A 27861-nucleotide genomic window follows, 5' to 3' on the forward strand; every position below is an offset into this window, starting at 1 on the left:
AGTGCATCTGGCTATTCTTCTTCTCTCCTGAATTTCTTCACGGTGCCTTTGCCTTTCTTGCCTTTCCACAACACTATTTTCTTTCCTTTCTTTAATGATGTAGGACAGGTTGCTTATAGTTTTGCTCTGTTTAATTTGGTTCTACCTTGGGGGATATTATTGCTGAGGGGGATGCTCTATCAAGTTTTACCTTGCCTATTCCGTTAAAGAGATTTTAAGGTGTTTATAAACCAAGGGAATGAAATGACTTCAAGTGGAAAATAAAGTGAAACGAGGCGTAACTGCATACTACGAGACGGCAATGCAGTTTAGAGCTAAAATGGATCTGATGTGTTCAAAATCACACCATTTTACATTGTAAACATACATGAAAACAGCCAAGCCTTCCCCCAGAAACTGGCTTTAAATCACTTCCATAATATTATTTGTAAACAAAAACTAAACCGGAAGTAAGTGAAAATAACCCCTTTTGTTTGCAATAGCAGGCAGGATTCAAATTTTTAGGTCCTTCTTTTATATGTAAAAAGGGAAATGTCATTTTAATTGAAAGCTAAAATATGGGGAGAACCTGAGGAAAATACATAGACTGGAACATCCACTTTGGCAAGCATGAAAGTGCTCTTGTTTTTCTCTCCTAAAGGGCTGCCTTTATTGTAGCTTTTGGTTTTGTTCGGTTTGCTGTCTACGCGAAGATCTTCCTATAAGGCTGTAAAGCACATGCTGTCATTTGGAAAAGAACATTTTTATTGACTCCGTACTTTAATGCTTTTCAAGTATTCCTTTTATCTAGAGGTTTCAGCTTGGAAACACAATACTACAGAAAAAAAAAAAAAAGCCCGCAATTATAGTCTATAGTCAACACCATGAATTAGCTACAGGTAGCACTCATTGTAGGGAGTGTCCCTGTGGAAGGCGTACCTGTGTGTGTGGCTCCTGGACCAGCAGCACTGGCAGCTCCTAGCAACTCGCAGTGTAAATTCTGAGACTTCATACACCCCAGACCTAATGAATGAGCAACTCTGAGCGGGGTCCGCGGGTGATTCTGATGTGCATTAAAGTTTAAGAACCACAAGTCTGTGGTTACAGAAACCCTAAGGGAGGTGACACATCCCGCCCTTAATTAAGAGATAATGAACTTGTAACACTGTGTAAGTTTAAGGTGTACAGCATGATGGCTTGATTTATATATATCGTGAAATGATAGTACAATAGGTTCAGCTAACATCCATCATCTCCTACAGATACAACATAAAGAAGAAAAAAAAAGTTTCTCTTTGTGATGAGAACTCCTGGGGTCTACTCTTTTAACATCGTTCCTACAGCAACACTGGCTGCAGTTATAACCTGTTGTTCATTACATCCCTAGTATTTATCTTATAACTGAAATTTGTGCCTTTAACCCCCTTCCTCAGTTTCCCCCACCAGGTTCTGGTAACCGCAAGTCTGACCTCTTTTTCTATGATTTTTGCTTGTTTTAAATTCCATATATAAGTAGATAGATCATGCAGTATTTGTCTTTTTCTGACTTCTTTCACTTAGCATAGTACCTTCAAGGTCCATCCATATTGTTGCTAATGGTAGTATTTCCTTGTTTTTTTTATGGCTGAATAACATTCCATTGTGTTCAGAAGTTCTTTACCCATCCATCCATGGATAGACACTTAGGTCATTTCCATGCCTTGCCTATTGTAAATAATGCTGCCAAGAACATGGGGGCGGGGGGGGGGCATTATAACTTTTCAACTTAGTGGTTTTGTTTTCTTTGGATATATTCCCAGAAGTGGGATTTCTGGGTCACATGGTATTTCTATTTTTAATTTTTGAGGCTCCTCCCCACTGTTTTCCATAGTGGCTGTAGCACCTTGCTGCCCACGAAGGGTACACAAAGGTTCTCTTTTCTCCACATCTACATTAGCATTTGTTACCTTACGTCTTTTTGATGATGGCCAATCTCATATTCATTGTGGTTTGAATTTGTATTCCCCTAACTATGTTATCTTTTCCTGTCTCTGTTGGCCTTATGACTTGGGAAAAATGTTTGAGGCCTCGTTTTTAATTGTTTTTTAATTAATTTAACTTTTATTCAAGTCCTGGTTTTAATCGTTTTTTAATTTAATTCCCCTAGTTTTTAATTGTTTTTGTTTTGCTATTTAATTGTATGAGTTCTTTTTTTTTTCTCTCACACTTCAGATTATAGAGTGACATTAACATGGGTTACTTGCAAACAAATTCAAGCTCAATAGGTTAAATAACAAGTCCAAGCCCACACAGCTAATAAGCAGCAGAGCTAAAAAGTGAATATACTTTTCCTTCCACAACCCAGGTTTTTGCCATTTTAACTTGCTCTCTCTCAGGCATGATGAGAGTGATATTCTTCTTTTCTGAAATTACTGCCAAGCAATCCGTGTATAGTTAACCATGACTGCCAGTGTTGCTTTCTAAATACTTCTCAAAGCTTTGTGTTTTCCACACTTATTGTCAACAAGCTAGGCCATTATCTCCTACCTAAACATTTGTAATCATTTCTTTTTCTTTTTTTATTTAAATTCAATTAATTAACATATAAGCTTCAGAGGTTGCGTTCAGGGATTCCTCAGTCTTATATAACACCCAGGGCTCATTACATCACATGCCCCCCTTAATGTCCATCCTAGTTACCCCATCCCCCCACTCCACTCCCCTCCAGCAGCCCTGTTTCCTATGCTTAAGAGTCTCTTATAGTTTGTCTCCCTCTCTGATTTCATCTTGTTTCATTTTTCTCTCCCTTCCCCTATGATCCTGTTTTTTCTTAAATTCCACATATAAGTGAGATCATATGATAATTGTCTTTCTCTGACTGACTTATTTTGCTTAGCATAATACCCTCTAGTTCCATCCACGTTGTTGCAAATGGCAAGATTTCTTTTTTGGTAGCTGAGTAATATGCCACTGTATGTATATACCACATCTTTATCCATTCATCTGTTGATGGATATCTGGGCTCTTTCCATAGTTTGGCTACTGTGGAATTGCTGCTATAAACATTGGGGTACTGGTGTCCCATTGGATCACTGTTTGTATCTTTGGGGTGAATACCCAGAAGTGCAACTGCTGGGTTGTAGGGTAGCCCTATTTTCAACTTTTTGAGGAACCGCCGTACTGTTTTCCCGAGTGGCTGCACCAGCTTGCATTCCCACCAGCAGTGTAGGAAGGTTCATGTTTCTCTGAATCCTCGTCAACATCTGTCGTTTCCTGACTTGTTTATTTTAGCCATTCTTTTTTTTTTTAAGATTTTATTTATTTATTTATTTATTTATTTATTTATTTATTTATTTGACAGAGACAGACAGCCAGCGAGAAAGGGAACACAAGCGGGGGAGTGGGAGAGGAAGAAGCAGGCTCCCAGTGGAGGAGCCTGATGTGGGGCTCGATCCCAGAACGCCGGGATCACGCCCTGAGCCGAAGACAGACGCTCAATGACTGAGCCACCCAGGCGCCCCTAATTTTAGCCACTCTGAGTGGCGTGAGGTTGTATCTCATTGTGGTTTTGAATTGTATGTGTTCTTCATATATTTTGGATATTAACCTCGTATCAGATAGATGGTTTGCAAATATTTTTGCCCATTCCATAGGTTGTCTTTTTTGTTGATGTACAGAGGCTGCTGTACAGAGGCTGTCTAGTTTGATACAGTCCCACTTAATTTTTTTTTTTTTTTTTTTGTGGCTTGTGCTTTAGGTATCATCTTTATTTTCAAGGCTCATGTCAAGTTTTATTCCTATGTTTCCTTCTAGGTGTTTCATGGTTTCAGGTTTTACATTTAAGTCTTTAATACATTTTGAGTTAATTTATTATTTTTTGTAAGAAAGGGCTCCATTTTCATTTTTTTACATGTGAATATCCAGTTATCCTAGCGTCATTTACTGAAGAGACTGTCTTTTCTCTATTGAGTATTTTCAGCTCTCTTGTCAAATATCAATTGACTCTATATGCTTGGATTCATTTCTGGGCTCTTGATTCTGTTGCATTGGTCTATATATCTGTTTTTATGCCAGTGCCACACTGTTTTGATTAGTTTAGGTTTATACTATAAGCTTGAAATCAGGGAGTGCGATGCCTTCTGTTTTGTTCTTGCTCAGGATTCCTTTGGCTATTCAGAGTCTTTTGTGGTTCCATATACATTTTAGCAGTGTTTTTCCTGCTTCTATAAAAAATGCTACTGGAATCTTGATTGAGATTGAATTGAGTCTTAAGATGGCTTTGGTAGCATTGGCATTTTAACAATATTTTTCCAATCCATGAACATGAGATACCCTTCCATTTATGTGTGTCGTCTTCAATTTCTTTCATCAGTGTCTTACAGTTTTCAGAGTGAAGATCTTTTACGAGGGGACATGTTTCCTAAGTACATATAAATGGCTACCATCCTTAGGTCTTTCAGATGGTGTCAATGGGCATTATCCTGTTTAACAATATGTCAGGCTAATAGCAGTGACCGGTATAACTGACATTTTTCCTAGTTGGCCACATTCTCAAGCATGATGATTTACCCAGAGGACTCACAATGAGTTACAAACGTATCCCCTCGGAAGTACTCAGACTCAGAGACCTTTTGGGGACCTAGTAGCCAAAGTGTTTAAATGGTATTGATATTACCCTGCTCTGATATTCGCCCTGTATTTCCAGGCCCTTCCTTTCTTTTGAATGGTGGCTTACCCCATGAATTTGCTTATTCCCCCCTGCTGCATGTTTTTTCTCAGAGCCTCCACCCACTCCCCAGGATTCAGTAATTACCTCCTGAATGTAGTTTCAGAACTGACTGCTCTCTCTTCACCATATCTCCCATCTTCCCAGTGAATATAGTCACCTTATGTCCTATTATTAGTACTTATAAAGACAACTGAATTTATCATATGCCTCAAAACAGCTGTCCATCTACACTTCCACATTTTGGTCAGTGGTAGGTGGCACAGATCTGCATTATTTAAGTTTATCACTCTTTGTCCTTTGCTTGCTTTATCTTGTAATGACCTACAGATTCTTCATGATATTTCTCATATCCATCCTTTATTTCTGCTATTGCTATATTTAGATTGTAAGTATTTAAAATGCAAAACTGTTTTTTCTAAAGATGCCCTTCCTTCCTGCCTGCCTCCCTGCCTTCCTCCCTCCCTCCCTTCCCTCTTCTATGCAAAACAGATAGCATAGCATGATTGTTTAAATTAACCTATTTGACCTCCCCTCCTTTTGTACCTCCCACTGACTGCAGATCAATCGCCACACTCCTGGACTTGACATTCAAAGCTCTCCAAGCTCTGACCACAACAAACTTCTTTCATCTCTCCTTCATTCACTCCTCCCTACAGACTCTTTACTCTGGTGGTCCTTAACGTCACCTAGAGGGCTGGTTGAAAACAGATTTTTGGAGTCCATAGTCTCTCATCCTTCATTCCCCCTTCTGATTACCCCCCTCTGACTCTGAGAAACAAACTGAGGGCTGCTTGGGGGGGAATGGGATAGGCTGGTGATGGGTAATAAGGAGGGCACGTATTGCATGGTGCACTGGGTGTTATATGCAACTAATGAATCATCGAAATTTACCTCAAAAACCAGGGATGTACTGTATGGTGACTAACATAATATAATAAAAAATATTATTATAAAAAAACAAAACAAAACAGATTTTTGGGGGCGCCTGAGTGGCTCAGTCGTTGAGCGTCTGCCTTCGGCTCAGGGCATGATCCCGGAGTTCTGGGATCGAGCCCCACATCGGGCTCTCCCGCTGGGAGCCTGCTTCTTCCTCTCCCACTCCCCCTGCTTGTGTTCCCTCTCTCGCTGGCTGTCTCTCTCTCTGTCGAATAAATAAATAAAAATCTTTAACAAAACAAAACAAAACAAAACCCAGATTTTTGGACTCTACTCTTGGAGTTTCTAACTCGGTTGGTCTGGGGGAAAGGCCCAAGATTTTGCATTATTAATAAGTTCTCAAGTATTAATGGATAAACTGCTTATGCCCCTCCCTTCTCCAATATTCATTTACCGAAGCCCTAACTTCCAATGTGACTTTATTTGGAGACAGGGCCTCTGAGGAAGTAAAGTCAAATGAGGTCATAACAATGGAGTCCTGACCCAGTAGAACATATCCTTACAAGAAAAGCCCCCAGAGACTTCCCTGTCTCTCCACCATGTGAGGACACCATGAGATGGCAGCTATCTGTAAGGTAGGAAGAAGGCTCTCACCAGAAACTGAAATCAGTCAGGACCTCCAGCCTCCATCCTCCAGCACTGTAAGAAGGACATTTCTGTTGTTCATGCCACCTAGTCTCTGGTACTCTGTTATAGTGGTCTGGGCTGACCGACCCACCAGGAGATCCTGATGCTGCTGCTCCAGGGACTAGACTCCGAGCACTTCTCCAGTCCTCCTGATGGTCTTCTTGTCAACCTGGCCTCTGTGCCTTGTTGCCATGCTTTCCTCTCCTTCCCTTACTCCCTCCCTCACACACCCTTCAAGGCCCACCTTGGGCCACACTTCTTCTCTGAAGCCTCCCAGCTCTCCTGCCCACAGTAATTATCCCTCCTCTGAAAGCCCCTAGTACTCTGTCTTTAGATCCATCTGAAGCTTAGCATAAACTACCTTGTATGATTACGTGGTTGTTATAGCTTCACTGTAAGGTCCTCAGAGTAGATACTTTTTCCCATGTCTCACACCCAGCATCGTGCTTTGCGATGGCCAGAGCGAGCTATGTTATTCTTTGACAACCACGGAACGTACGGAGAAGGTCACAGGAACTGCGGGTGTGATTTCTTCAGGTGTCAGTGTCCTAGGTTTCTCTCTCTGCCAGCCACTTGGTAATGCAAAGCTGGGGTTCACAGGGAAATGTGCTTGTTGGTTTCCTTGCTTAGCTTCATTTGAAGAGTTCTTTGTTCATGTTTGCAGAAGAGAGGAGTACTTTCTAGACAGTACATCTAATAATGATGACGATGATGCAATAAGAATGGACATTTATTGAGAGTTTGCTGTGCCCTAAGTGTTTCACGTGTATTACCACTTGTGATCCTCCCAGCAACCCAATGGACTTAGGAATTACTATGCTAGCCATTTTCCAGATGGGAAAACTGAGGATTAGAGAGGTTAAGTGATTGATCCCAAGGTCGTATAGCCAGGCAGAAGGAGAAGAGATGCTTGGGCCATGACTGCATGGTTACACATTCCCCCGTCTTAACCTACGTATCAGCCCCTTGTCCCCTCTTTTCCACATCTTAGAGCACTTTATGCCAGAGGATTATACAGGCTTGACCTCCAACCTCTAGAGAGTTAGAGTAACTATTTTCATGCCATGTAACACAGGTCATATTTCTTTTTCTAAGCTAAATCAAACACTTAATAACAGGCTTAATTTCTAGTGCCAAGGGATGACTGAAGAAGAAAATATTCCATGTCTTAGAAGTTAGTTACAAAGGGCCTATGGAGCTTGTGAGGCAATAGTCTGTGGTTTTTCAATTAATGCCACTGACCCCACTGGTCACAAAACCTGTTCTCAGTGAATAAAAAAACAAATGTTATGCATCGGTAGGTACAGAGATATTGTATTGTATTTTGCTTTCTTGACTCAGTGATTTGTCAAATGTTTTTCTGACATCTCAGTTTGTCAGCATTTCCATAAACTTCCCAAACAACTGATTCTAACCTCTGTTTTACTTTCCAATCAGATCTAAAACAAACAAAAAAACGCAGCAATAATTTAAAAATATAGTTACCTACAATAGGAAAGTGTTATATAATTTTGAAAGTACCTGTTTTATCATTAACTTAGCATTTGCTTAATTTTAATCAATGCATTACATAATTACTCTGGCAAATTTCTTCATTAAAGAAGATTGATGAATTATTCAATTACATAGACACATATAATGTATATATGTGTGTAAATATAAGGTGCCTGTGTGTGTGTGTAGTTCCCACTACGGATAATTCTACCTCCAGAGCAATTTTGAGATCTTTTGAACCCTAAGGAGGAAATTTAATTGGGCTGTTTTTTCTAGCTCACAGATTTAAATCTAAGGCCCTGAAAGACTTCAAAATCTACCACTTTGGGTTAATTATACTTTGGAATTCAATTAAACTAATTTACTTCGCACAGAAAAGTGTGTTCTCCATATTTCTTTTTTTTAAGTTTTTATTTAAATTCCAGTTAACATATAGTGTAATAGTTTCATGTGTACAATACAGTGATTCAACACTTCCATACAACACCTGGTGCTCATCACAAGTGCACTCCTTAATCCCCATCACCTATTTCACCCAACCCCTCACCCACCTTGCCTGGGGTAACCATCAGTTTGTTCTCTAGAGTTGTTTTTTTCCTTTGTCTTGTTTCTTAAATTCCACTTATGAATTAAATCATATGGTATTTGTCTTTCTCTGACTGACGTTTGCCATAGCATAATGCTCACTAGCTCCATCCATGTCATTGCAAATGGAAAGATTTCATTCTTTTTGGTCCCCCACATCTTCTTTATCCATTTATCAGTCAATGGGCACTTGGGCTGTTTCCATAATTTGGCTATTGTGGATAATACTGCTATAAACATTGGGGTGCTTATATCCCTTTGAATTAGCATTTTTTTGTTTTCTTTGGACAAACACCTAGTAGTGTGATTGCTGGGTCAAAGCGTAGTTCTATTTTTAACTTAACTTTTTGAGGAAACTCCATACTGTTTTTCAGAGTGGCTGCACCAGTTTGCATTCCCACCAACAGTGCAAGAGGGTTCCCTTTTATCCACATCCTCGCCAACGTCTGTTGTTGCTGGTGGTGTTGATTTTACCCATTCTGCTAGGTGTGAATTGGTATCTCACTGTAGTTTTGATTTGCATTTCCCTGATGATGAGTGATGCTGAGCATCTTTTCATGTGTCTGCTAGCCATCTGGATGTCTTCTTTAGGAAAATGTCTATTCATGTTTTCTGCCCATTTTTTAATTTTTTTTTCTTGGTGTTGAGTTTTATAAGTGCTTTATGTGATTGGGACATTTTTGGATAATTTGAAAGTGCAGAAAATTATAAGCAGGTAGAAAAAAAACCACCATGATTTTACCACACAGAAGTAAATGTTGCCTTATTTTGGAATCTTATAAAAGAAATTTAACATGATTTATTTCACTAGCCCATGCCTATTGTACTGCTGAACTATGTCATGAATCTCCCCATATCTATCACTGTTGCCAGCCCAGCTTCCAAATTGTCTGCTTGCTTCCTTCTTATCTCCCTCCAGTCTTTTCTTGAGATGTCAGAAAAACATTCTACTTTTCCACACTGCCCCCTTGCTCAAATCACTTCCATGGCATCTATTGCTCTTGGGTAAAATGTCTCAAAAGAACACCCAGAGGCAGTGTGGAATATCAGAGCAGTAATTTGAAGACCTCTGTCTGATTTTGCAGGGTTGTTCTGAGATTCAAGTGAGAAAAAGGTGTTTGAAGATGCCTAAAATCTGTAGTAAACTCCAAGTGTGAGGACTTATTATTTAGATCTTTGAATGCAATGCCAAATGTCAAGTGTTCTGTTTCTATAGCAAAACTAAAAGTTAATTTTAATTTTAGAAAAATATACATTACTTCCAGATTTACTTTTAACAATATTAGCCTTTGAGAGGCAAATAAAAGAGAGCACTTCATTTTAAAAAACAAAGTTTTAATACCACTGATTGATATTCTTCATGGCCTTGGAATGAGATCCGGTCCTCACCCAACTGAGAAATGAAAAGATGGACCACACACACACACACAGATTTGGTTGATTTTATATGGCTAGTATTAGGACAAAGTCTTTCAACTATTCATGATAAAAAAAAAAATGAAGAAACAATGAAAGTAAAGTACATCTGTTCTGACCTACACATACATATACTTAGATTAGTGCACTAAGAAGAATAATTTCCCCATTGTGTGGCCTACAACAAATACCTGTTTGTTTATTCTGTGCTGTGAAGACTGTCTTATTTTGCAAATGATTTTACCAATGACTCTCAGTTGTCTCAATTTGACATCAGGTTTCCAGAGAAGTTGAGATGCTGGGCAAGATAAATTGCATTGTGAGAAATGGAGATCTGAGATTTTGATGCCCTGGCCAGAGTGTAATGGAAATTTTCCTGTGGATGAAAAACTAATCCACTATTTTTTTTTTTTTTCATTCTGGACAGCTCAGTCATCAAAAGATGATGTTTATCTCACTCCAAACAGAATTATTTTGATGCTAGACTTGCTTAATCTTTGATGATGCAAAGGAGAGTCGGCATGAAAGAAAAACCTAGCAAAGCCATGAAGATTTGCCTTTGTATCAGTCAGGGTATCAATAGCAAACAGTAATTTTGGACGGTTTAAGAAAGTGACTAGGTAGGGACTTAGGGAAAACAGAAGGAGTAGTGGAGCTTCTAACACCCAACAGTCCATAAAATATGACGGATCTAGAAGAAGAGAGTTCTCTAGAGGAAGGTACTTTGAAAGGACACAGTCAGCCTGAATGACCCATGTCCAGAGGGAGCCTGGAGAAAGAATACTTGAGCTCCTCTTGCCTCCCATGGAGCTTTAGAGGAGCCCCCTACTGGCTGACCCAATGGGAAACAAGGAGTAAGAGAGTTCATAGCTGTAATCTGTAGAACCCAGCCTTCTGGGGCGAATAAAGTATATTTGGACGGGCAGATGGAAAACATTTAGCGCAGCCTTTCACTATCTAGCATCTGGCACAAAGGCTGACACATGGTAAATCCTCCTGAATAGGAGTCAGTTGAAAGCACATATAACTGAAAAGTCGTGTATTTCATTTTTTTTCCCTGGTTGCTTTTGAGTTTTATGTAACAGATTAAATAAACATGATTTCAATAATTTAATAAAAATTAGTAATCCTATTCTCTCCATCTAATTTTACACAACCCTTTGTATATCTCCAGTGGCACTTAGTACCTTTTACCTTGTATGAGAACTACTGAACAGTAAGCTTTTTTCCTAAGTGGGGACACACACACACACACACACACACACAGACTTTGGGTGCTCTGCAGTGTCTAGAACAGGGCTGTGAATATACTTTCAGTAAAGTTTGTTGAAAGGTTTGTAATTTTATCAATTCAAATATGAGGACTATGTCATATTACATAATTTTTAATTTCCTGCATTTAACTTTCTACCATTCATTAGTTCTAAAACTCACTGAGCACCTATTTTATATCTAGCATTGTTCTAAGCACATAAATTTCAAGGATGAGTAAGCAAAGTCTCTGTCCTCCTACGGCTTACATTGAGATAGAGAAATATAAACTAGCAATCATGATATGACTCAATGTGCTAGGGGGTGTTACAAAATGATATTTCTGCTGGTGGGGGACAAGGGCGGGGAAGATTAGAAAAGGAAGGTGGTCCAAAGCTGCAATATCCTGCACACAGACATAGTAGATTCTAGAGAAATGAAAGCAGGCTATACTAGAAAAGGTTCTCTGAAAGCAGTATGCATTTTCTTATATTCAACTTGATTACTTCCAATTAATATGTAAAAGGTGTCCTGGACACTAAGCATACCCCGTACCTGCAAGCAGATTGAAGAGAAACTGGAAAGCAAAGGAAGAAGTTAGTTTGGAGATACAGTTTGTTGTTGACATGAAAAAAAAAAAAAGATTATTTCCTGCAGAGAAGGGGGATTTAGTCATACTAAAATGAAAAGCAAGGAGCTTGAAGTAAACTCAGTTATTCAAAACTAGAGAGAAGAAAGCATGGGCTGTAGAAAGTACTAAATACTCTGATTTCTGATTAAAATAAGTAGGAGATGGTGGGAAGTACATTGTTTCTGCCACTTCTCTACATGACTTCAGTATGTTTCTTCTTAATCTAAGAAGTATGGATCATACTACCAGCCTCCAAGGGTTATTGGGATGAACTGCAGAGTGGTAGACAACTTACTTGCTACACAGTATTGCTCAGCAGGATAGTAACCTTATCTGACACTTGCCATTTCCACTTTGGGAAAGGATTTGGCATACTCCAAACCATATCACATCGCCCCTCCTATTCAAGTTATTTGTGCTCAGCTCTTTGATTGGACTGAAAGCCTCCTCCAGCTGTGAATGTTATCAGACCAACTGCAACACTTGAAGAGCCAAATGTCATCAATTCTCAATTTTTCCCCCGCGCTACTAAAACACACTAACATCTCCTCTTGGAAGGCAGTGCTAGCTAGTTGAATTCCACTGGCCCAGGGATAAAACAGTACATAAAATCTTTTGGATGGGATTCCGGATCTCTGGTTACCTCTGAAGGGCTTCCCAGCTAAAATGAGAAACCATTTCTGACTGAGCTGCCCAATCAGTCTTAAACTGAAAATGGCCAAGTGGATTTTAATATTACCTCCCCATGTAAGCTGATGGGTGTTTTCGCCCATAGGGGACATCCAGTAAGTAAGTTATTTCTTTATTCTGCAGCCAGTTCTTTTGTGAAGTAAATGTTATCAATGTTAAGTTCTCCTACATTTCTGGTAAGAAGAGATCCTGTCTACAGTGAGACATTTCAGAAGGGTTTCTTTTCACCTATGGACATCACTCCCATAGTTGGAGGAACCTCATTAGAGATAATTAATGCCTTATACATAATGTCTATATTGAAGCATATTCACAGAATCGAAACTGAAACAGTAGCAATCTGATTTCCATTTCAAATTTAAATACATTATACTCTACTTTAGCAGGAAACAGGTCATTAAAATGACCAAAAGGATCTGATTTTTTAAATAAGCAGGGGCTCAAAGATATTGCTCATAAAAAGTTAACAGGAGGACCGATCATAGAATAAAACATTTTATCTCCTATATTTTAATTTATATAGTCATTATAATTTTTTTTCCTTATGAGCCAGTTGTAACTTAGACATAAATATCCCTTTGTCTGTAAAGCTTTTGAGATTCAGGTTCCTCAAGCTCTTACGAAAGCTTAGATAAGGAAGCAGAATGTGACAGAGCAGCTCAGTAATTAATCATTCTGTGGTTCATTCCAAATTGTGTTACCCATTGAAAAAAATTCCACTTAATATGTTAAACTTTTATACATTTTTCACTGCCTGCTACTGCATGAAATATTCCAAGAGCCCTTGATATAATGAAAGAGCTGTTAGAAAAGTTTTTTTTATAAGGAATATTGTAATCAAGATGCACGAAAAGAATTTTGTACCAGCTTCTAAAACTGTAAGTAATATAACCCTGAAAAACAACAACAAAAGTATAATTTTTAAAGCTAACTACCCCAATCTAAACCATTGGATCAACTGTAAGAGGAAGAATAGGTGATAATTATTACAAATATTAAATTAATTTCTAATACACAAAACCTACTATAGTATCTCTGTGTATTGTAATGATGCAGAGAAACCTAATGACTTTCAACTGTATCTATTGATCAAAAATTGGCAGTGATTGAATTTTGTTTTAAAAGCAAAGTATTTTTTCCTAATAGAAATAAGCTGTGGCTTTCTTGACATAGTGGGATTTCAAAATTAAAACCACAAGTAGATACTTTGCTGGACAGTTTCTATATCCAGAATTTCTTCCTCTTTCTACCAGTTCATGACTCAGTTTACCCACTGGCCTGTCTTTCCTATCTTCTCAAGTTAAAATGCTCCCTCCTCTGACGTGACCGCCGTTGCAACACTTTTCAGTCCAGGGTGGCCCGATCTCGGCATTACTGCCATTTTGAGCCAGATAAATTCTTATTGTAGGAAGCTTTTCTGTGCACCATAGATATTCAGCAACTTCCTTGGTCTCCACTCACTAGATACCAGTAACATGACCGCCACTCCCAGATATGACAACCAAAACTCTCCAGATATTGCCAGATGTCCTTAGGGAACCAAATTACCCCTGCTGCAGAATTGCCCTATTACAACAACTGGTATATATAACATCATGTTCAGTTTTGAATATATGCCTCAATGTATGAAACTTCAGAGGTGATACTCAGTAAATATTTATAAAGTGAACACAGAATAAGATGGTGCTTTATTACTGCAGTTCATTGTTAGAATAATAATTATTCTTATCAAATGAACTCTCAGTTTCACTTGAGGACTTAATATTTCTATATGCATTTTGGATTGGCTTATTTCCCAATATTTTGAATGGAAAGAGAAGATGGTGTTTTTCCAAATTGATAGTTCTCACTTGAACTCTGTGGTTCATAAATTTCTAATGGGACTCGATCCCTAGCAGTTTTTCTTTTCTTTTTTTCCTCTTTTTTATTACTAGAGAAAGATGATGTCTAAATTTATTCCAAAACAAAGAAGAAGGGATTCAAGGTGAAAAAGAGAGAGAAAGGAGCAAAGGAAAAAAAGAGGAGGAAAAGAAGTGAGCAAGATACAGTAGGTTATTCTATACTTAGAAGACCCACTTGTGACAAAGTTGAATTAAACAATTTTGGTTTTGATTTTGACATTTTTTTTTTAACTCTTCTATTTCGGTAACAGTTTTTAAGCATACACAAAGCAAAATGTTGTTAGTCACATTTCACAAAGAGAACATCTGGGTAACCACCACCAGGTCAAGATACAGCAAACTGCCAGCCCCTCAGAAGTCCTTAGTCCCTACTCCCTGGAGAGAGCTGCTCTCTTTACTTCATAGAAATCCTTTCCTTGTTATGTGTTGTCGCTTTACTGTGCATCCCTGAACACTGCAGTTTAGGTTTTGGAATTTTTATACATGTAATCATTCAGTATATATCCTTTAGTGTCTGTTGCTTTTATTGAACATTTTGTTTATTCTGATTCATCCGTGTTGCGTGTAACTATAGCTTGTGTACGTTTATAGTTCTACAGGATCTCACCGTATGAATATGCCACAATTTATTTGACTGTTCAACTGTTAATGGCCTTTTTCTTTCTAGTAAATTTTCTTGTACCTGTCTTCTGGTACACATGCATACGTATTTCCTTTGGATTCGCACCTAGGAGTGGAATTGCTAGCTCATAGGGAAGGCAAATCTTCAATTTTAGTAAATGATACCAAACTGTTTTCCCATTTATCCTCACGCCAAAACTGATACACATAATGTAGTTTTGTGTGCTGTGACATCTATGCTAGAAGATGGGCTGTGTGTGTGTGTGTACACACACGTATACCTACAAAAGCAAATCAAAGGTTTCATACACTCAAATTTTCTGGGAATAAAACTAGAGCTCTATATGATGCATTAGAATTACATTCATATTGATAAAGTTTGGATTCAAGAAAGCATTGTTTTGAATATCTCTGTATCTGTTGACAACCCCTCTTGAGCTCAACTCTTTTTTCCTTTCTTGAAATACCCAAAGATGTAACCTGGGTTTAGTGTAGCACATGGAAAGGCATATTTGCAGCATTTAATTGGGCACTCTCAGAAGCCACAGTGGTAAAGACAGGCGAACGACCTACCTAGCACATACTTTGGTATTACAGGCAAAGCACCTACCTTTGATGTAGTTAGAAAAGTTCAAATATCCATGAAGAAACACGGACAAGTCTGGAGCATTTTCATCACAGGAACAGAAAAATCTGTATGCTTTCTTTTCTGAGGCTTCTTCAAGAATGAAGACAGTGTCTTCATATTCATTTTTATTATTTCGGTGGTGCAATTTATTATGTTCTAGAGTTTGAGCCTGCATTTGGCTCTTTGTGACTCATACTGACATTTACAATAATCTCTCAGAAATGCCTGATCTTAAATGCATATAGTTACCAAATATGATAAATCACAAAGCAACTTGAAAGATAGGTTGCTTACCAGTAATATCCTAAAAGCTTATGAGGTAGGAAGTTTGCCACATGAAACAAATCTGACTTTCCAATAAAATGCTTGCCTCTTGGTCCATTTCAAAGTAAAAGTTAAAATTTCTCTCATGTAAAATCAAAGTAAAATGATATTTCTCTTCTGGAAACCCCAGAGCAGATTTTACATTTAAAGTCAAGATTTGGGGAATTGTCATCATACTTTGGAAGTCACCAAGAATGGCAAACACTACGTTCGTATACTGAATTGAAGAGACTATCACAGCTGTGGATATTCAAAACTAGGTTTCACTAAATTTTATGAAGTTAGTATCACCAAGAGTCAACCACTCATACAGTTTTAGTATTAAGCAGATCCTAGTGTTAGTGAAATTATTTATAAAATTGTAATTCATGAGGGCTAAAACATTTTGATAATTTTCTATTAAACGTAATCCTGAATTCTTATTGATGGTTTAATTTATTATAGTAAAAATTATTAATAATATTTATAATAATTCTTATGTTGAATTTTAGTTGTATTCAGCTTACTCTATTCTCACATCCAGTGTGTTACTTACTCTGTGAGGTCTGAGTGTCTATGAATTTCTTTATCAAGGCATCAGTAGTTTGGGTATAAAGACTGAGAGCATATCTCAGAGACTGAAGATCTGGGCTTTTCTCCAAGAAATTCTTTTTCAGGCCATTTCCTCCTGCATGAAAGTATTGCTAAAAAGAAAAATAATAATAATGTAAGCAGAAGGCTTTAGAAAGATGTATCGAAGGAAGGATTTTATTGCCATAATAGTGACGCTCAAATGGAATAATACAATATGATCAGTGAAATAATGACAAAAGGATAGTCCTAATGCTTTCCCATTACTAAGTCATAACCCTGTCATTCAGGTCCCCTCCCTATCTCTGAGCTGATACTTTACATCACAGACCCGAGATCCTTGAAGCCAAAGGTTTTTCCTCTCATTCAAAACTTTAGTTAAGCATATGGAATCATGAAGATGCAGAGGTCAAAAGGTTTATAGGATGACAGGTGTAGATAACAATGGTCAACCTGATTATTGGCTTGCTTCTAGAACATAATATATATGTATGTGTGTGTGTATATATATATATATATATACACACACACATACATATATATATTCAGGGCTGTGAAAATTTCACAACGAAGGTGTACCTGGTCACATACTGTCCAGATACTAGTTTGAGATTATAGGCCAGGTGCCTGCTGCTCCATTTGCCCTCTCTAAACACACACTAGTGCAGATATAGACCAACCTGAGGGTGCAGAGTGGTCTTTGGAAATCCAACATCCCCTGAACTTTGTGTCTGATGAATGTAATAAAACATAGGGATTTTTTTTTTATATTATCACCCAATAAACTCAAAACATTACAATATATCTATAGCTAAGATACTAGAGAAGATATATGTTATTTAATAATAAATACAGTCACTGAGGGATGTTAGCATCTTTCATGCTGCAAGTATTATATGCAGACATCACTTGGAAAGCAGAATATATACAAATATGTTACAGAACTAAGGATGTTTTTCCCCCATTTATAGATGGTAACATATTTACAGTGTACTGTTAAGGTTAGATACATGGTTCTCCCTCTCTCCCTGTCCTGACAATACTAAACTATACACTCACAGCAACCTGACTTGCTTCGATCTGTGATTCTCACAGAATGCCATATTTTGAGAAAGCTCAACAAACGATGCTGATACACTCTTCCTAACTGGGTATGTGTCATCCCTTTATCCCACTCATTAAAGATTTCTGAGGTAAAACAATTCAATGAATTGCCAACTCATAATTACCTTAATTTTCTCCTCTACTCAAGGGGAGATGCAGAAAAATATTCTGGGCATTTGTAGGCAGCTGAGTGCGCTTTCAGAGTGTAAAGTAGAGAAGATTCAGGGCATAAGCCAGAGAAAGTAGACAATGGGGATAGAATCTGAAGAAAGACTGCTACCACTACAGACACCCTCCCCAAGGAGAAAAACCTCTAGTCACTTAGAAGGGCCTTTCCTGACTCTAGCTGGGTGCATTGTGAAAACACAAGCTGTGCCAAAAGCAATCTACATTTATCAAAAGGGGGCCTAGAAAAGTGACAAAAGCCTGTTCCTTTCAAGAGACGATGAGGTATAATACTGAAAATTGTCCTTATACCTTGATCTTCCAAAAAAAAAAAAAAAGTTAAAATACTTTCACAGGCAGAAAATCGTTATTGTGGACTATGAGGCCAGAATTGTTTCAAGTACTTTGGTGGATCAGAAATGTGATGGCGGGGCACCTGGGTGGCACAGCGGTTGGGCGTCTGCCTTCGGCTCAGGGCGTGATCCTGGCGTTCTGGGATCGAGCCCCACATCAGGCTCCTCCGCTATGAGCCTGCTTCTTCCTCTCCCACTCCCCCTGCTTATGTTCGCTCTCTTGCTGGCTGTCTCTATCTCTGTCAAATAAATAAATAAAATCTTTAAAAAAAAAAAAAAGAAATGTGATGGCACCTTAGTTCAGGAAGCATGACATGATGATTAAGGTGGAAAACAGTAAATGGATATATTGAGAGGGGAAGGTTCGGCTTGGATTTGACTGTTTCCCTAGAGGAATGGAGGGGTGCTCTCTGGAGGTCTGTTTATATAATGAACCAAAGAGCCACCACATGAAATAACTCACTCTTGTGTAGTGTAGCAGTGGGATAAAGCGAACCCGGAATGCCATGATCTCTGGGCATGTGTGGGAACACATTCTACTTCTCAAATTTTTTCATACAAGCCCCATTCTTATCAAAACTGAGCACAAGAGCTAGAAGATTATGATAAAAAAGAAATACAAGAAAAACAAGGAGCAGCACCTAAAATGATGTTTTACCATCTCTCAGGACTATGGAGAGTTGTCAGGAAAACTTGCAACATACTCTGAAATGGAGCAAAAAGATTAGTGGGTGTTCTGCCCAGCGTGCCTGTCTGGGATGTCTTTGCTTTTCATTGTCTTGGAGCTATTAAAAACTGTAAATGATAGAAAATGGATAATCATGTAAATGACTCTTGTCCATAGAAATGCAAATTATTTCTGGTGGGATGCAACTGATTATTGTTCTGTGGGTACCTTTTTGCTTCCATTTGATTTCAGCTTTCCTTATTGCTGATCTTTCTGTGTGGTTCTTGGCGGTCTCCTATAAGCTAGTTGTAAGATCTTACTGGTGCACTCCTTAACTGATGAGTTAAATAACATTTTTGAAAAGTTTTATAACTGCAGGAATGTCACAATTCTACTCTACTTTAAAAACGGTTCTTTAATGGTGTATATAAAGCAGCATGGTGACAGCATTCACAAGGACGGGCACGGTTTTCACTGTGCAGTTTGTGAGGCTGTAACTATGGGCTCTTCCTGACAGCGTCACTGGGGGTGGGGGTGGGGGGTCTGTGTTCCTGCCTGTTCTCTCTGCCTCTGCCGCTTAACAAATGTTTATTAAACTTGTACTGTAAACCAGACCTTGTGCTGCACGCCAAGGATATGAAGCCAAAGAGGTGCAGAGGCTGCTCTCAAAGGGATTACAATCTAGTAGGAAATGTCACCGAAATGTCAAAGAATGACTCCAATAATGTTGCAGGTGTAAGAAAAATAATTGGAAAATACAGACTCTGGGGGCGGCAAATATTTCTGTGGGGGAAGGAGTCCGTAAAGTCCAGAGAGGTGTCATCTTTGGTGTTTACCAGGTTTTTTTTTTAGCTCTGCCATTTTTAAATTCAGCAGCCACTAGATCGCCCGCTATAGCGGAAGAGAGAAAGAGGACAATCCCACTTATGTAACCAAGGGAAACTGTGGGAGTCCCAGCTCTACTTAAGGAGACTGGAAGTGGTGGTTCTCATAATCTAGTTCCTTGGCATAGTTTAAAATACACTGTTTGACTGTGTTCTCATCACTAAACTTGTGGTGCCTGGGAGCCATGGGCTACCTCTAGGCAGTAGAGGGCCTGGAGAAGTTGTGATGACTTTGTACCCCTAAAGATTCACAAGGCTCATTGAGACCCACATCCACTTCAGTAAAGCAATCTGCTTAACCTTTCATTAAAGTTACTCGGCTTTAGGACACCTATCACAGGGGACATCTGCTAGCACTCTGGGGGACTGACGTGTTCCATGGGATATGATTTAGGAACCTGTAGGAGAGAATAAGGTGACTAGACTTCATAGAATGGAGACATTTCTAAGGGTCTAGAAGGCGTCATGGGGGAAGAGAACTAGAGTCAGGCTCTGAGGGCCTAGACTGTGCATTTATTCTTGAACCCTCATAATTGTACAGGAGAACATGTTTTTACTACCAAGACGTTATTTCGTAGGTCTCTGGAACATGGGGAACCAACCTTGAAGTGAAAACATAAACAAGGAATAAGTTTGTTCCCAGGTAAAGCCTAAGGGCCCCCCTAGAGTTTTTGGTTATGATACTGAACTGACTTGACTTCTTCCTTTGTAGCCAGAGGGTATCATGAGTCATTCTTCTAAGGGCTCTGGCAGGATCATTAGTGAACAGTAGAAGATGCGTAAGGCCAGAAATGATGCTTTTGCCTTCTAAGTGCATTGTATAGTAGGAGATGTTGCGAGACAAACTCTGGACAGAAGATAGCAATTTTGGGAGAGAAAGCAAGTTGCAAGATTCTGAGCATGAAAGCTTCCCTTCAGTGAGCACAGAAAAATAACACAGGCCACCGGCTCCTAACTCAGAGCGCGGAGGAAGTGACTTCTGTGGTTATGCAGATGCAAAGTGGACGAGAACGTTACTTTAAGGAACCCTTTCACACAGTGCTCAGAACCTGGGTGACCGCTCCAGAGAACACGGGTCTGTTTATCTCACTGGCACACATGATAAGAAAGGGGGCTGCAAATATGGCATACACCCTGGCATTTGGAGATTTCCCGATCAGTTTTGACTCTGCAAGAGCCCCTGAAGAAGCAGGAGAGTAGAATTTGTATTTTGCTGAGGTTTAGGTCTGAAGGTTATAAATAGGAGGCTGATGTGTGGGAGCGAATGTCTTAGCTATTAAACCAACCCCGCTATCTGCAGCTCAGTACAGCTTAGTTGATCTCCCTTCATTATAGGAAGCACTGGGAGGGGGATTATATGCTAGAGGAGAATTTGTGTATATGGGGTTTTTAAGCCATCCAGATGTGTCCCTTATGCATGTACAAAGTGCATTTCCCCCCGATGGTTCTAAACAAAAAATGTTGTTCCTCTGCAACCAGCAGCGTAAGTAAGTCAAGAACCTCCAGTTTAGTCTATGCTATGTTTACTTAGATTAATACAAACTAGCAGAGAACAACTGGCAAATAAGTTAGCACTAGCCATTTTCTTCCAAGAAAGGGATTTTTAATCAGAGAAGAGCAAGTTGGCTGTTCACAGCTGTGAAGGATAAGGATGTCAGCTGGATGTCATTCTCTCTACCCTTGGCCCCGTCCTGGCTGATATTTTCACTCCTGACTTGGACAAAGGCAGAAAGCAGGTTTTTAAAATGTAGAGTTGAGCCAAAGCCTGATGTTATTACTTTGAATGACAGAATGTGGCTTCAGAAAAGGTCTGGCAGTCTGGAATCATGGGTCAACGTTTAGAGGATGGGATAAAAAAAAAAAAAAAAAAAGGAAAAGTCTTATGTTCATGATAAAAAATTTACTGCAGAGTACGGAATGGGGGACCTGGCTTGATATCAGTTAAATTTTAAAAGCCATAAGCCTTCATTTTTTTCTCAGGTTTCACATGATTTAATAAAGTGATGGGGCAGCTATCAAAGATAATGAATTCTGACCAGGCATTCATACACAAATAGGTCAAGCTGAAGGGTGAGATAGAGTGACAACGTTCTCTGCTGATTAAAACATACCTGAAATATTAGGGTCTTTACAAATTTATTCCTAGGCATCATCATTTATAAGAAATATGAACACATGGAGGGCACCCAAAGGTAGAAAGCCAGGATTCTGTAAGGTCTAGAAGGCATGTCATTCACTAAATGGCTGCAGATAAACTGGGGAGGCATGATAGCTTGCTTCAATGTATGAAAGGCTATCATGTGGAAAAGGAAGTAGAATTATTTTTCCAAGGACAGAAGGACCAAGGCAGCACTAAAAGTACCAGGGAAATAGACACTGGTTTGATATAAAGATAGCCTTTCCAGTAAAAATTGAAGCTGCTACGAGTGAGTGAGGTCTCATCACTGGCCATTATTCAGTGGTGGCCATTTGACTAGAGGCCAACGACATTGTTGACGTCGTCCCTCTATAAGAGCAGGAAAGGGGAGTTATTGGCTTAGGTTTCCAATTCTGAGATTTTAGAATTTTTTCACCTCTTTTACTCTAAAATGTGTGAGGAAATAGAAATTCACTCTCTTTCCTCTATTCACTGTAATCTGTGCATAGGTTATGTAACCTCAGAGAGTATCAGTCCATTCGTCTGGAGAACAGAGCAGAGACGTCCCCCCTGCCTGACTCTGGTACTGTAATGATGCGACGACTTACTCAATCTGGAAGAGCTTTGTGAGCTGTGGAGTTCTTTCTACTTGTGAGAAGATATGCTTATTTGGCAGAATAACTGCCCAAACTCGAACCATGCTTTGTTTCCTAAGCACTAGCCCGTTTCCTGCAATTTATTAGCTATTTATTTCTATGTGCTTTATTTAATGTTCAGTTAGCCAACACATCTAACTTCAACACGGCAGTTGAAAAACAGCCTCCTGCCTGATTTGTCATTTTTCCTCAGTGGAACCATGCTTTCCCATCCTCTCCCTTGAAACCTCTGAGTCACCTCACCCTTGCCCCAGTTTGGGTTGCCAAGTTCCAGTGACGCTGCCCTTCTTGTCATTTATATCCATCTTTCACTTGTATTCCTCAAGCCGCCCCCCCCCCCAGTGATCACCCTCATCATCTTATGCATTAAATAACCATAACTGATCTCTGTGACTAAATCTTCAACTCTCCCGTGCATTTTGCACATTTCTGTAAGATTTCCATTGCTAAAATGGCGTTTTTAGTATGCCACATATTTACGAAATCATCAATTGGCTCTTCTTTTATAGAATACACTGAGGGTGCAAAAGGATCTCTGTACTTTCAACCCAAACATTTCCTGAAACCTCATTTTACGTGGCTTCACTATCCAAACTTCCAGTTAAATCCAGCCCAGTCCATTGAGTGGTTTCGTCACTGACTCCCAAGCCCTCTGGTGTTGTGCCTTTCCATGATGAAATCCTTTTCCCCTGGTTATCTTCAAGTCATGAATCTTCTTCCAAGAGAAACTATTGTGTTTCCTACCCAGCCTGTGAACTCCCATCTGTCCTTGAAGACTACTCCTCTAGCTTCTCCTGATTCCTTGAGCTCACATTGGTTGCTCTCTCTTCTGAATCCTGACCACTTTTTATCAGTGCCCCTTAACTGGCCTCTGTATCACCTGTTAATAGCTTATACTGTTTTCTTAAAAGTTAACATGTATCATTATTTAATTTTTAGTGTGCCTTTTTCAACTTTTAATCTGGACTAGAAACTCCTTGGAAAAACCAAAACAAAACAGCACTGCTTCCAAGAGGAGAGTCTCAGGGAGCCCTCAAGAATCCCATGGGGTTTGTGTCCTTATAGAGAAAGGATGCTGAGCACAGAAAACCAAAAGGCCAGAGGGCAAAGCTCTAAGGACTTAGACTATTGCTTGGAGCAGAGTCAGATTTAATAGCCTCACTGAGAGAGAATGAAGGGATTAGGGAAGGTGGGGATAAAAAACAGAAAAACCTGATTGCAGTTCAGTATGTGGGATCTTAGAGGATCATCCAAAATAAATTAGTTTTCAGGTGATTTGACAGTACATTTGTAAACAGCATTCTGTGAAACAGGAACTGTTTTAATTGTTTTACATGTGATAACTCATTAAATTTTCTGACAAAAATTCCTTAAACCCTGTTATTCCCATAGGAGTGGACAGTGATTTACACACTCTAGTTTCCTTCTCTCTTAATCACTTACTATCCTGATAACTCTAGTCATTGCCAGTGGTGTAATTACCCATGTGGTTCCAAATATTTTATTTACATTTGCATTGACATCCATATTCTAATATTTGCAAAGGCTTCCACCCTAATACAGTAATACACCGGATTTAGGGTGGGTGGTGAGGAATGTTATTATTACATCTGAATAGAGGTTGAAAGACCTAGGTATAAGTATCATTTTCTTTATCTTAAAGAATAACCAGAGAGATTTTGTTCTGTTTAGTATATTCTTCATAAAACTACAAAAATTGAAGCACTTCAGACCTGGTTGTGATTTGTGATTAAAAAAAAAAATTAAAAATCAGGATAATATTGTCTGCATGCTTAGCAAGCCATTCTTTTTATAATGCCAATAAAAATTCTGAATTCCTCTAATTCTTTAAATTTGTCATATATCTGAAGAACTTTTACAATCTATTTTTACTGACTCATGGGAACATGTTAATGTTTCTTTACAAGTTTGCAGGAAGAATTTTCTTCTTGCTTTCATACACTATTTTGGTAGCAATTTCCCATCATCACATATTTTTTCCTTCCAATATCTATATCATATTTTTGGAAACTCCATGCAGACAACTTATTTTGCAAACTTAGATATGATTATAATCTGCCCTTAACTAAGGTTTACTTCTTTTTTTTTTTTAGGAATTACTTGATAAATATTTTAGAAATTATTTTCAACCTCAGCTGGAGTCCTCTTTTTATATATATCAGATCAGAATATGCTACTCTCTCCCTTTGATCTTGGTGCAAGTGTTAGCATTTTGGCTCCAATCCGATGCTCTTTTATTCCCTACAATACTCTACTCAAGCAGTCGTGATCTGTTCCTCTGCATTACACTACTTGAAGTTTTCAGACTGACCCACTCCTTCTTGCAGTTCACTACAATGACTTTCCCCCTAGCTTTTCCCCATTTCGGCCTCTTTATAAACCCCAAACTTCCGTCTCCACGAAGCTTTCCCCTAGACACTCACAGAGAATACATTACCCGCTTTGCCCTCTGCTGCACTTTGTCCACACCTCTTATTCTACCAACTGTAGAGGTCTAGGTTCCTAAGTCCAGAGCAAGATCTCTTCAGGCATCTCCTCATTGCCCACCATATTTTCTAGGTACAAGTAATGATTTTTTCTAGGTACAAGTAATGATTTTTGAGATGCAATAATCCAAACTAGGTAAGTTATTTTGCTCTTCCCATGAGCAGCTGATTTTTAAATAATGCAAAAACTATACTTATAATGATAAAAAAGATGCTAAGAAGCAGCCACCAAAATTGCCTCATGAATAATGGATCCAGAATGGGGTAGGACCTCAGTCAGGGGTAAGAGCCTCAGAGGCATAACATCCCATATTTTGCTATTTGTCTGGAATCCAAATGATCAGAAATGGTGCTATCTAGGGTTAAATAAGTAATGAGTAAACTCCAAAGTTATATTTGAATATACTCCTACTTAGTCCAAATTCTCTCTTTTATACCAAGCAATTCAGATTTCTAGAAGGTCCTAATTCACATAGTTATTGTTTTTAGGGAAATCTCTGCATTGTCCCTACATGATGGCAGACATCTGCAACCTACATCGTAGAGTGTCATGTTTGGAACCAAAGAACAAGTGTTCCAGGGCAACTTGGAAGGTTGGGCAAAATAAAACCAGCCGACTTTTTTTCTAGGTTTTTCAATTTTCAAACTTCATCAGAAAGCAACCTGAGAACTGTTCAAGACTTAAGAATTTCCTTAAGCTCTTGGGATTCATCCTCAGGTCAAGAGTACCTGTTGTTGGAAAAAAGGTCTTCTGCTTTTCTTTGAAAGAAATCCACAGTTCAGGGAATCCCAAAGCAGTCCTGAGTTTTCCTGGGATATGGGTCTGAGACTCAAAAGCTCCACAAGGACCCATTCAAACTGGGGTTTTCCTACTAGCCTTTTAGCTTACACATACTGATTAAATTGCTGGCTATCTGCTTCAGAGCTGTCACCGTTTTATTTTCATTTTCACATATGACTTATTTAGTTGCTTCTTGGCAGGTGAATGAATGAAATGTGTCACAGCCCACTCATTCCAGCTGTAGCAGGTCACTGTAATTCCTGCCACCCTTTTGACTTATAATTGAAACCACATGGGACTGGTATGACAAAATAGTCTAGTCCCATGAAAATTGTCGTATTTAAGAGAGTGAATATTTTCATCAATACTTTTGTAGGGGTTGAAAGATTTTAAAGCATCTTTAGAAATTATTTAAATAATTGAAATCTGGTATTTCTGTCTAGAAATAACTAATCTCTCTGAAGAAATATTATCCATTTTGGCCTGCTGTATTTCACCAATACTTTGTTAACAGTTAGTGAAATAATGTGATACAGAAACAGGGACAGTGATTTTAGGATTTGGAGTCCTTTCTCAGCTCTGCCAATTACCAGCCGCTCTCTGGCCTTCGACAGTAACTTGGACCTGCTAGGCCTCCGTCATTTCATCTATAAAATATGAATGATCGCTCTTGACATACCTAACAGCCAGATGTTTATAAGGATCAGGTGAGACGATGGACATACATGGAAGATATTTGAAAGAATGTAAAACACTATTTCAGTCTATAGTCTACAAACTCCATAGCAGTCTCCTTCTTCACTTTTTATTTCCAGACTGTTTGCCTAAACTGAGTTAAAGAGGAACCAGGATTATGTCTTTGGCAGCCTTTGTGAGTTGGCCTGGGTAGCATCTGCTGCTTCTGCATAAGAACATCTCTCTCCTGAGGTCTTGGCTTGCATTACAGGGTTCCCTCTGCTGGGCTCCAAGCAGACCTTGAATCACTAGCTGTTGGGGCTATAATTCTTCTAAGTAGTATTCCTCTTTTTCCTGAACTCCTTTGTAGTCAACATCAGAATTAGTGCTTGGTAGGACAATCAGTTGGGGCAAATCTCGGATAAGATAAAGGGAGTTCCAGCTTTGGCAATCTAATGACAGAGCCATAGAAATGAATGTCCAGGTGCATGCCTTGGCAGATGGGCAGACCACAGGGAGAAGAGAGTCTCATAACAGGCACAGCAGGTGGAGACCTGACCTCAGGCTCTGAGGTTCAGGAGGACCAGGGTCAGACCTGAGCCCTGGAGGAACAAGATAACGACATGGACCCATTTACTGGAACTTAGACACCAGCTAGTAGAAGTATCTAAGACTGACTTAAAAGACCATTCCAGATGACCTGGACAGGAAGATCTTCTACCAAGATGTAGAAGAGGGGAACTTGGTTGGAGCCAGGTGCCATTCTCTTCACGGAACACATTTTCCTTCCTCTCTTAAAGTCATGCGCTGACTTAATAAAATCCATAAAGAGCTGAATTCAGATTCTAAAAATTTCACTTTTTTCCCCTCTTCATGGTGTAATTCAGAGTTCTTATTTTTTCTACTAGCATTTCCTGATTTGTAGCCATTAGTTCTGCTATAACAACTCCAAAGGTCATTTATTTCTTATTCATTTTTTAAAAAGAGCTGGTTTTACATTTTTTTTCATGTTTTCCGGTTTTTCCCCTCAAAATGATTGTGCAAAATTTCCGTACTTCCAGATAACACTCTAGCTGCAGCTTTAGAAACTCCATTGCCATAGTCTCACTGCCTAAATCCATTCCTTCCACTTTCTACCAGGTGTCACAAAATTCCCATCTCACAACTTTCATTTTGCAGTTTTTGACACTGAAGCAGGAAAAGATGGCCTCTTATTAAATGCTGACACTACAAAACAAAAGCTGTGAGGTAACGGTTTGTGAACGTGCCCAGTTGTAACACAAGTCTGTTTTAATGAATGGCATTGTAATGTCTGTCTGTATCCTGTAACACAATGCTGTACTCTGAAAATAGTTAGCAGTTTTCGCTACACTGTTCACACATGCTGGATAAGAGATGCTTCTCCCAGTGAAGCATGGAGACAACGGACATGGTTTAAATTTAGACAATAAATTAATTTTTCACTCTTTCATATGCTTTCACATATAAATATAAAATATGTCTATAAATATAAAAGGAATTATATGGAAACAACTTGTAAGTTACATTTTGAGGTCCATCCATATTCGGCC

The 27861-nt window shown here is 38.9% G+C and overlaps 1 protein-coding gene across 2 annotated transcripts in view; it reads right to left on the reverse strand.

Annotated features, from left to right (window-relative positions):
- The window catches only part of UNC13C (unc-13 homolog C), a 538361-nt gene that overhangs the window by 36092 nt on the left and 474408 nt on the right, over window positions 1-27861 (reverse strand). For both annotated transcript variants that reach the window (XM_008705990.2, XM_040620622.1), the window contains one exon: window positions 16327-16474. In XM_008705990.2, the coding sequence (XP_008704212.2) occupies window positions 16327-16474 (148 nt within the window). The remainder of the gene's footprint in view (window positions 1-16326; window positions 16475-27861) is intronic.

The sequence above is a fragment of the Ursus maritimus genome, unplaced genomic scaffold (genome assembly GCF_017311325.1).
Source record: "Ursus maritimus isolate PB19 unplaced genomic scaffold, ASM1731132v1 scaffold_35, whole genome shotgun sequence".
Lineage (NCBI taxonomy): Eukaryota > Metazoa > Chordata > Mammalia > Carnivora > Ursidae > Ursus > Ursus maritimus.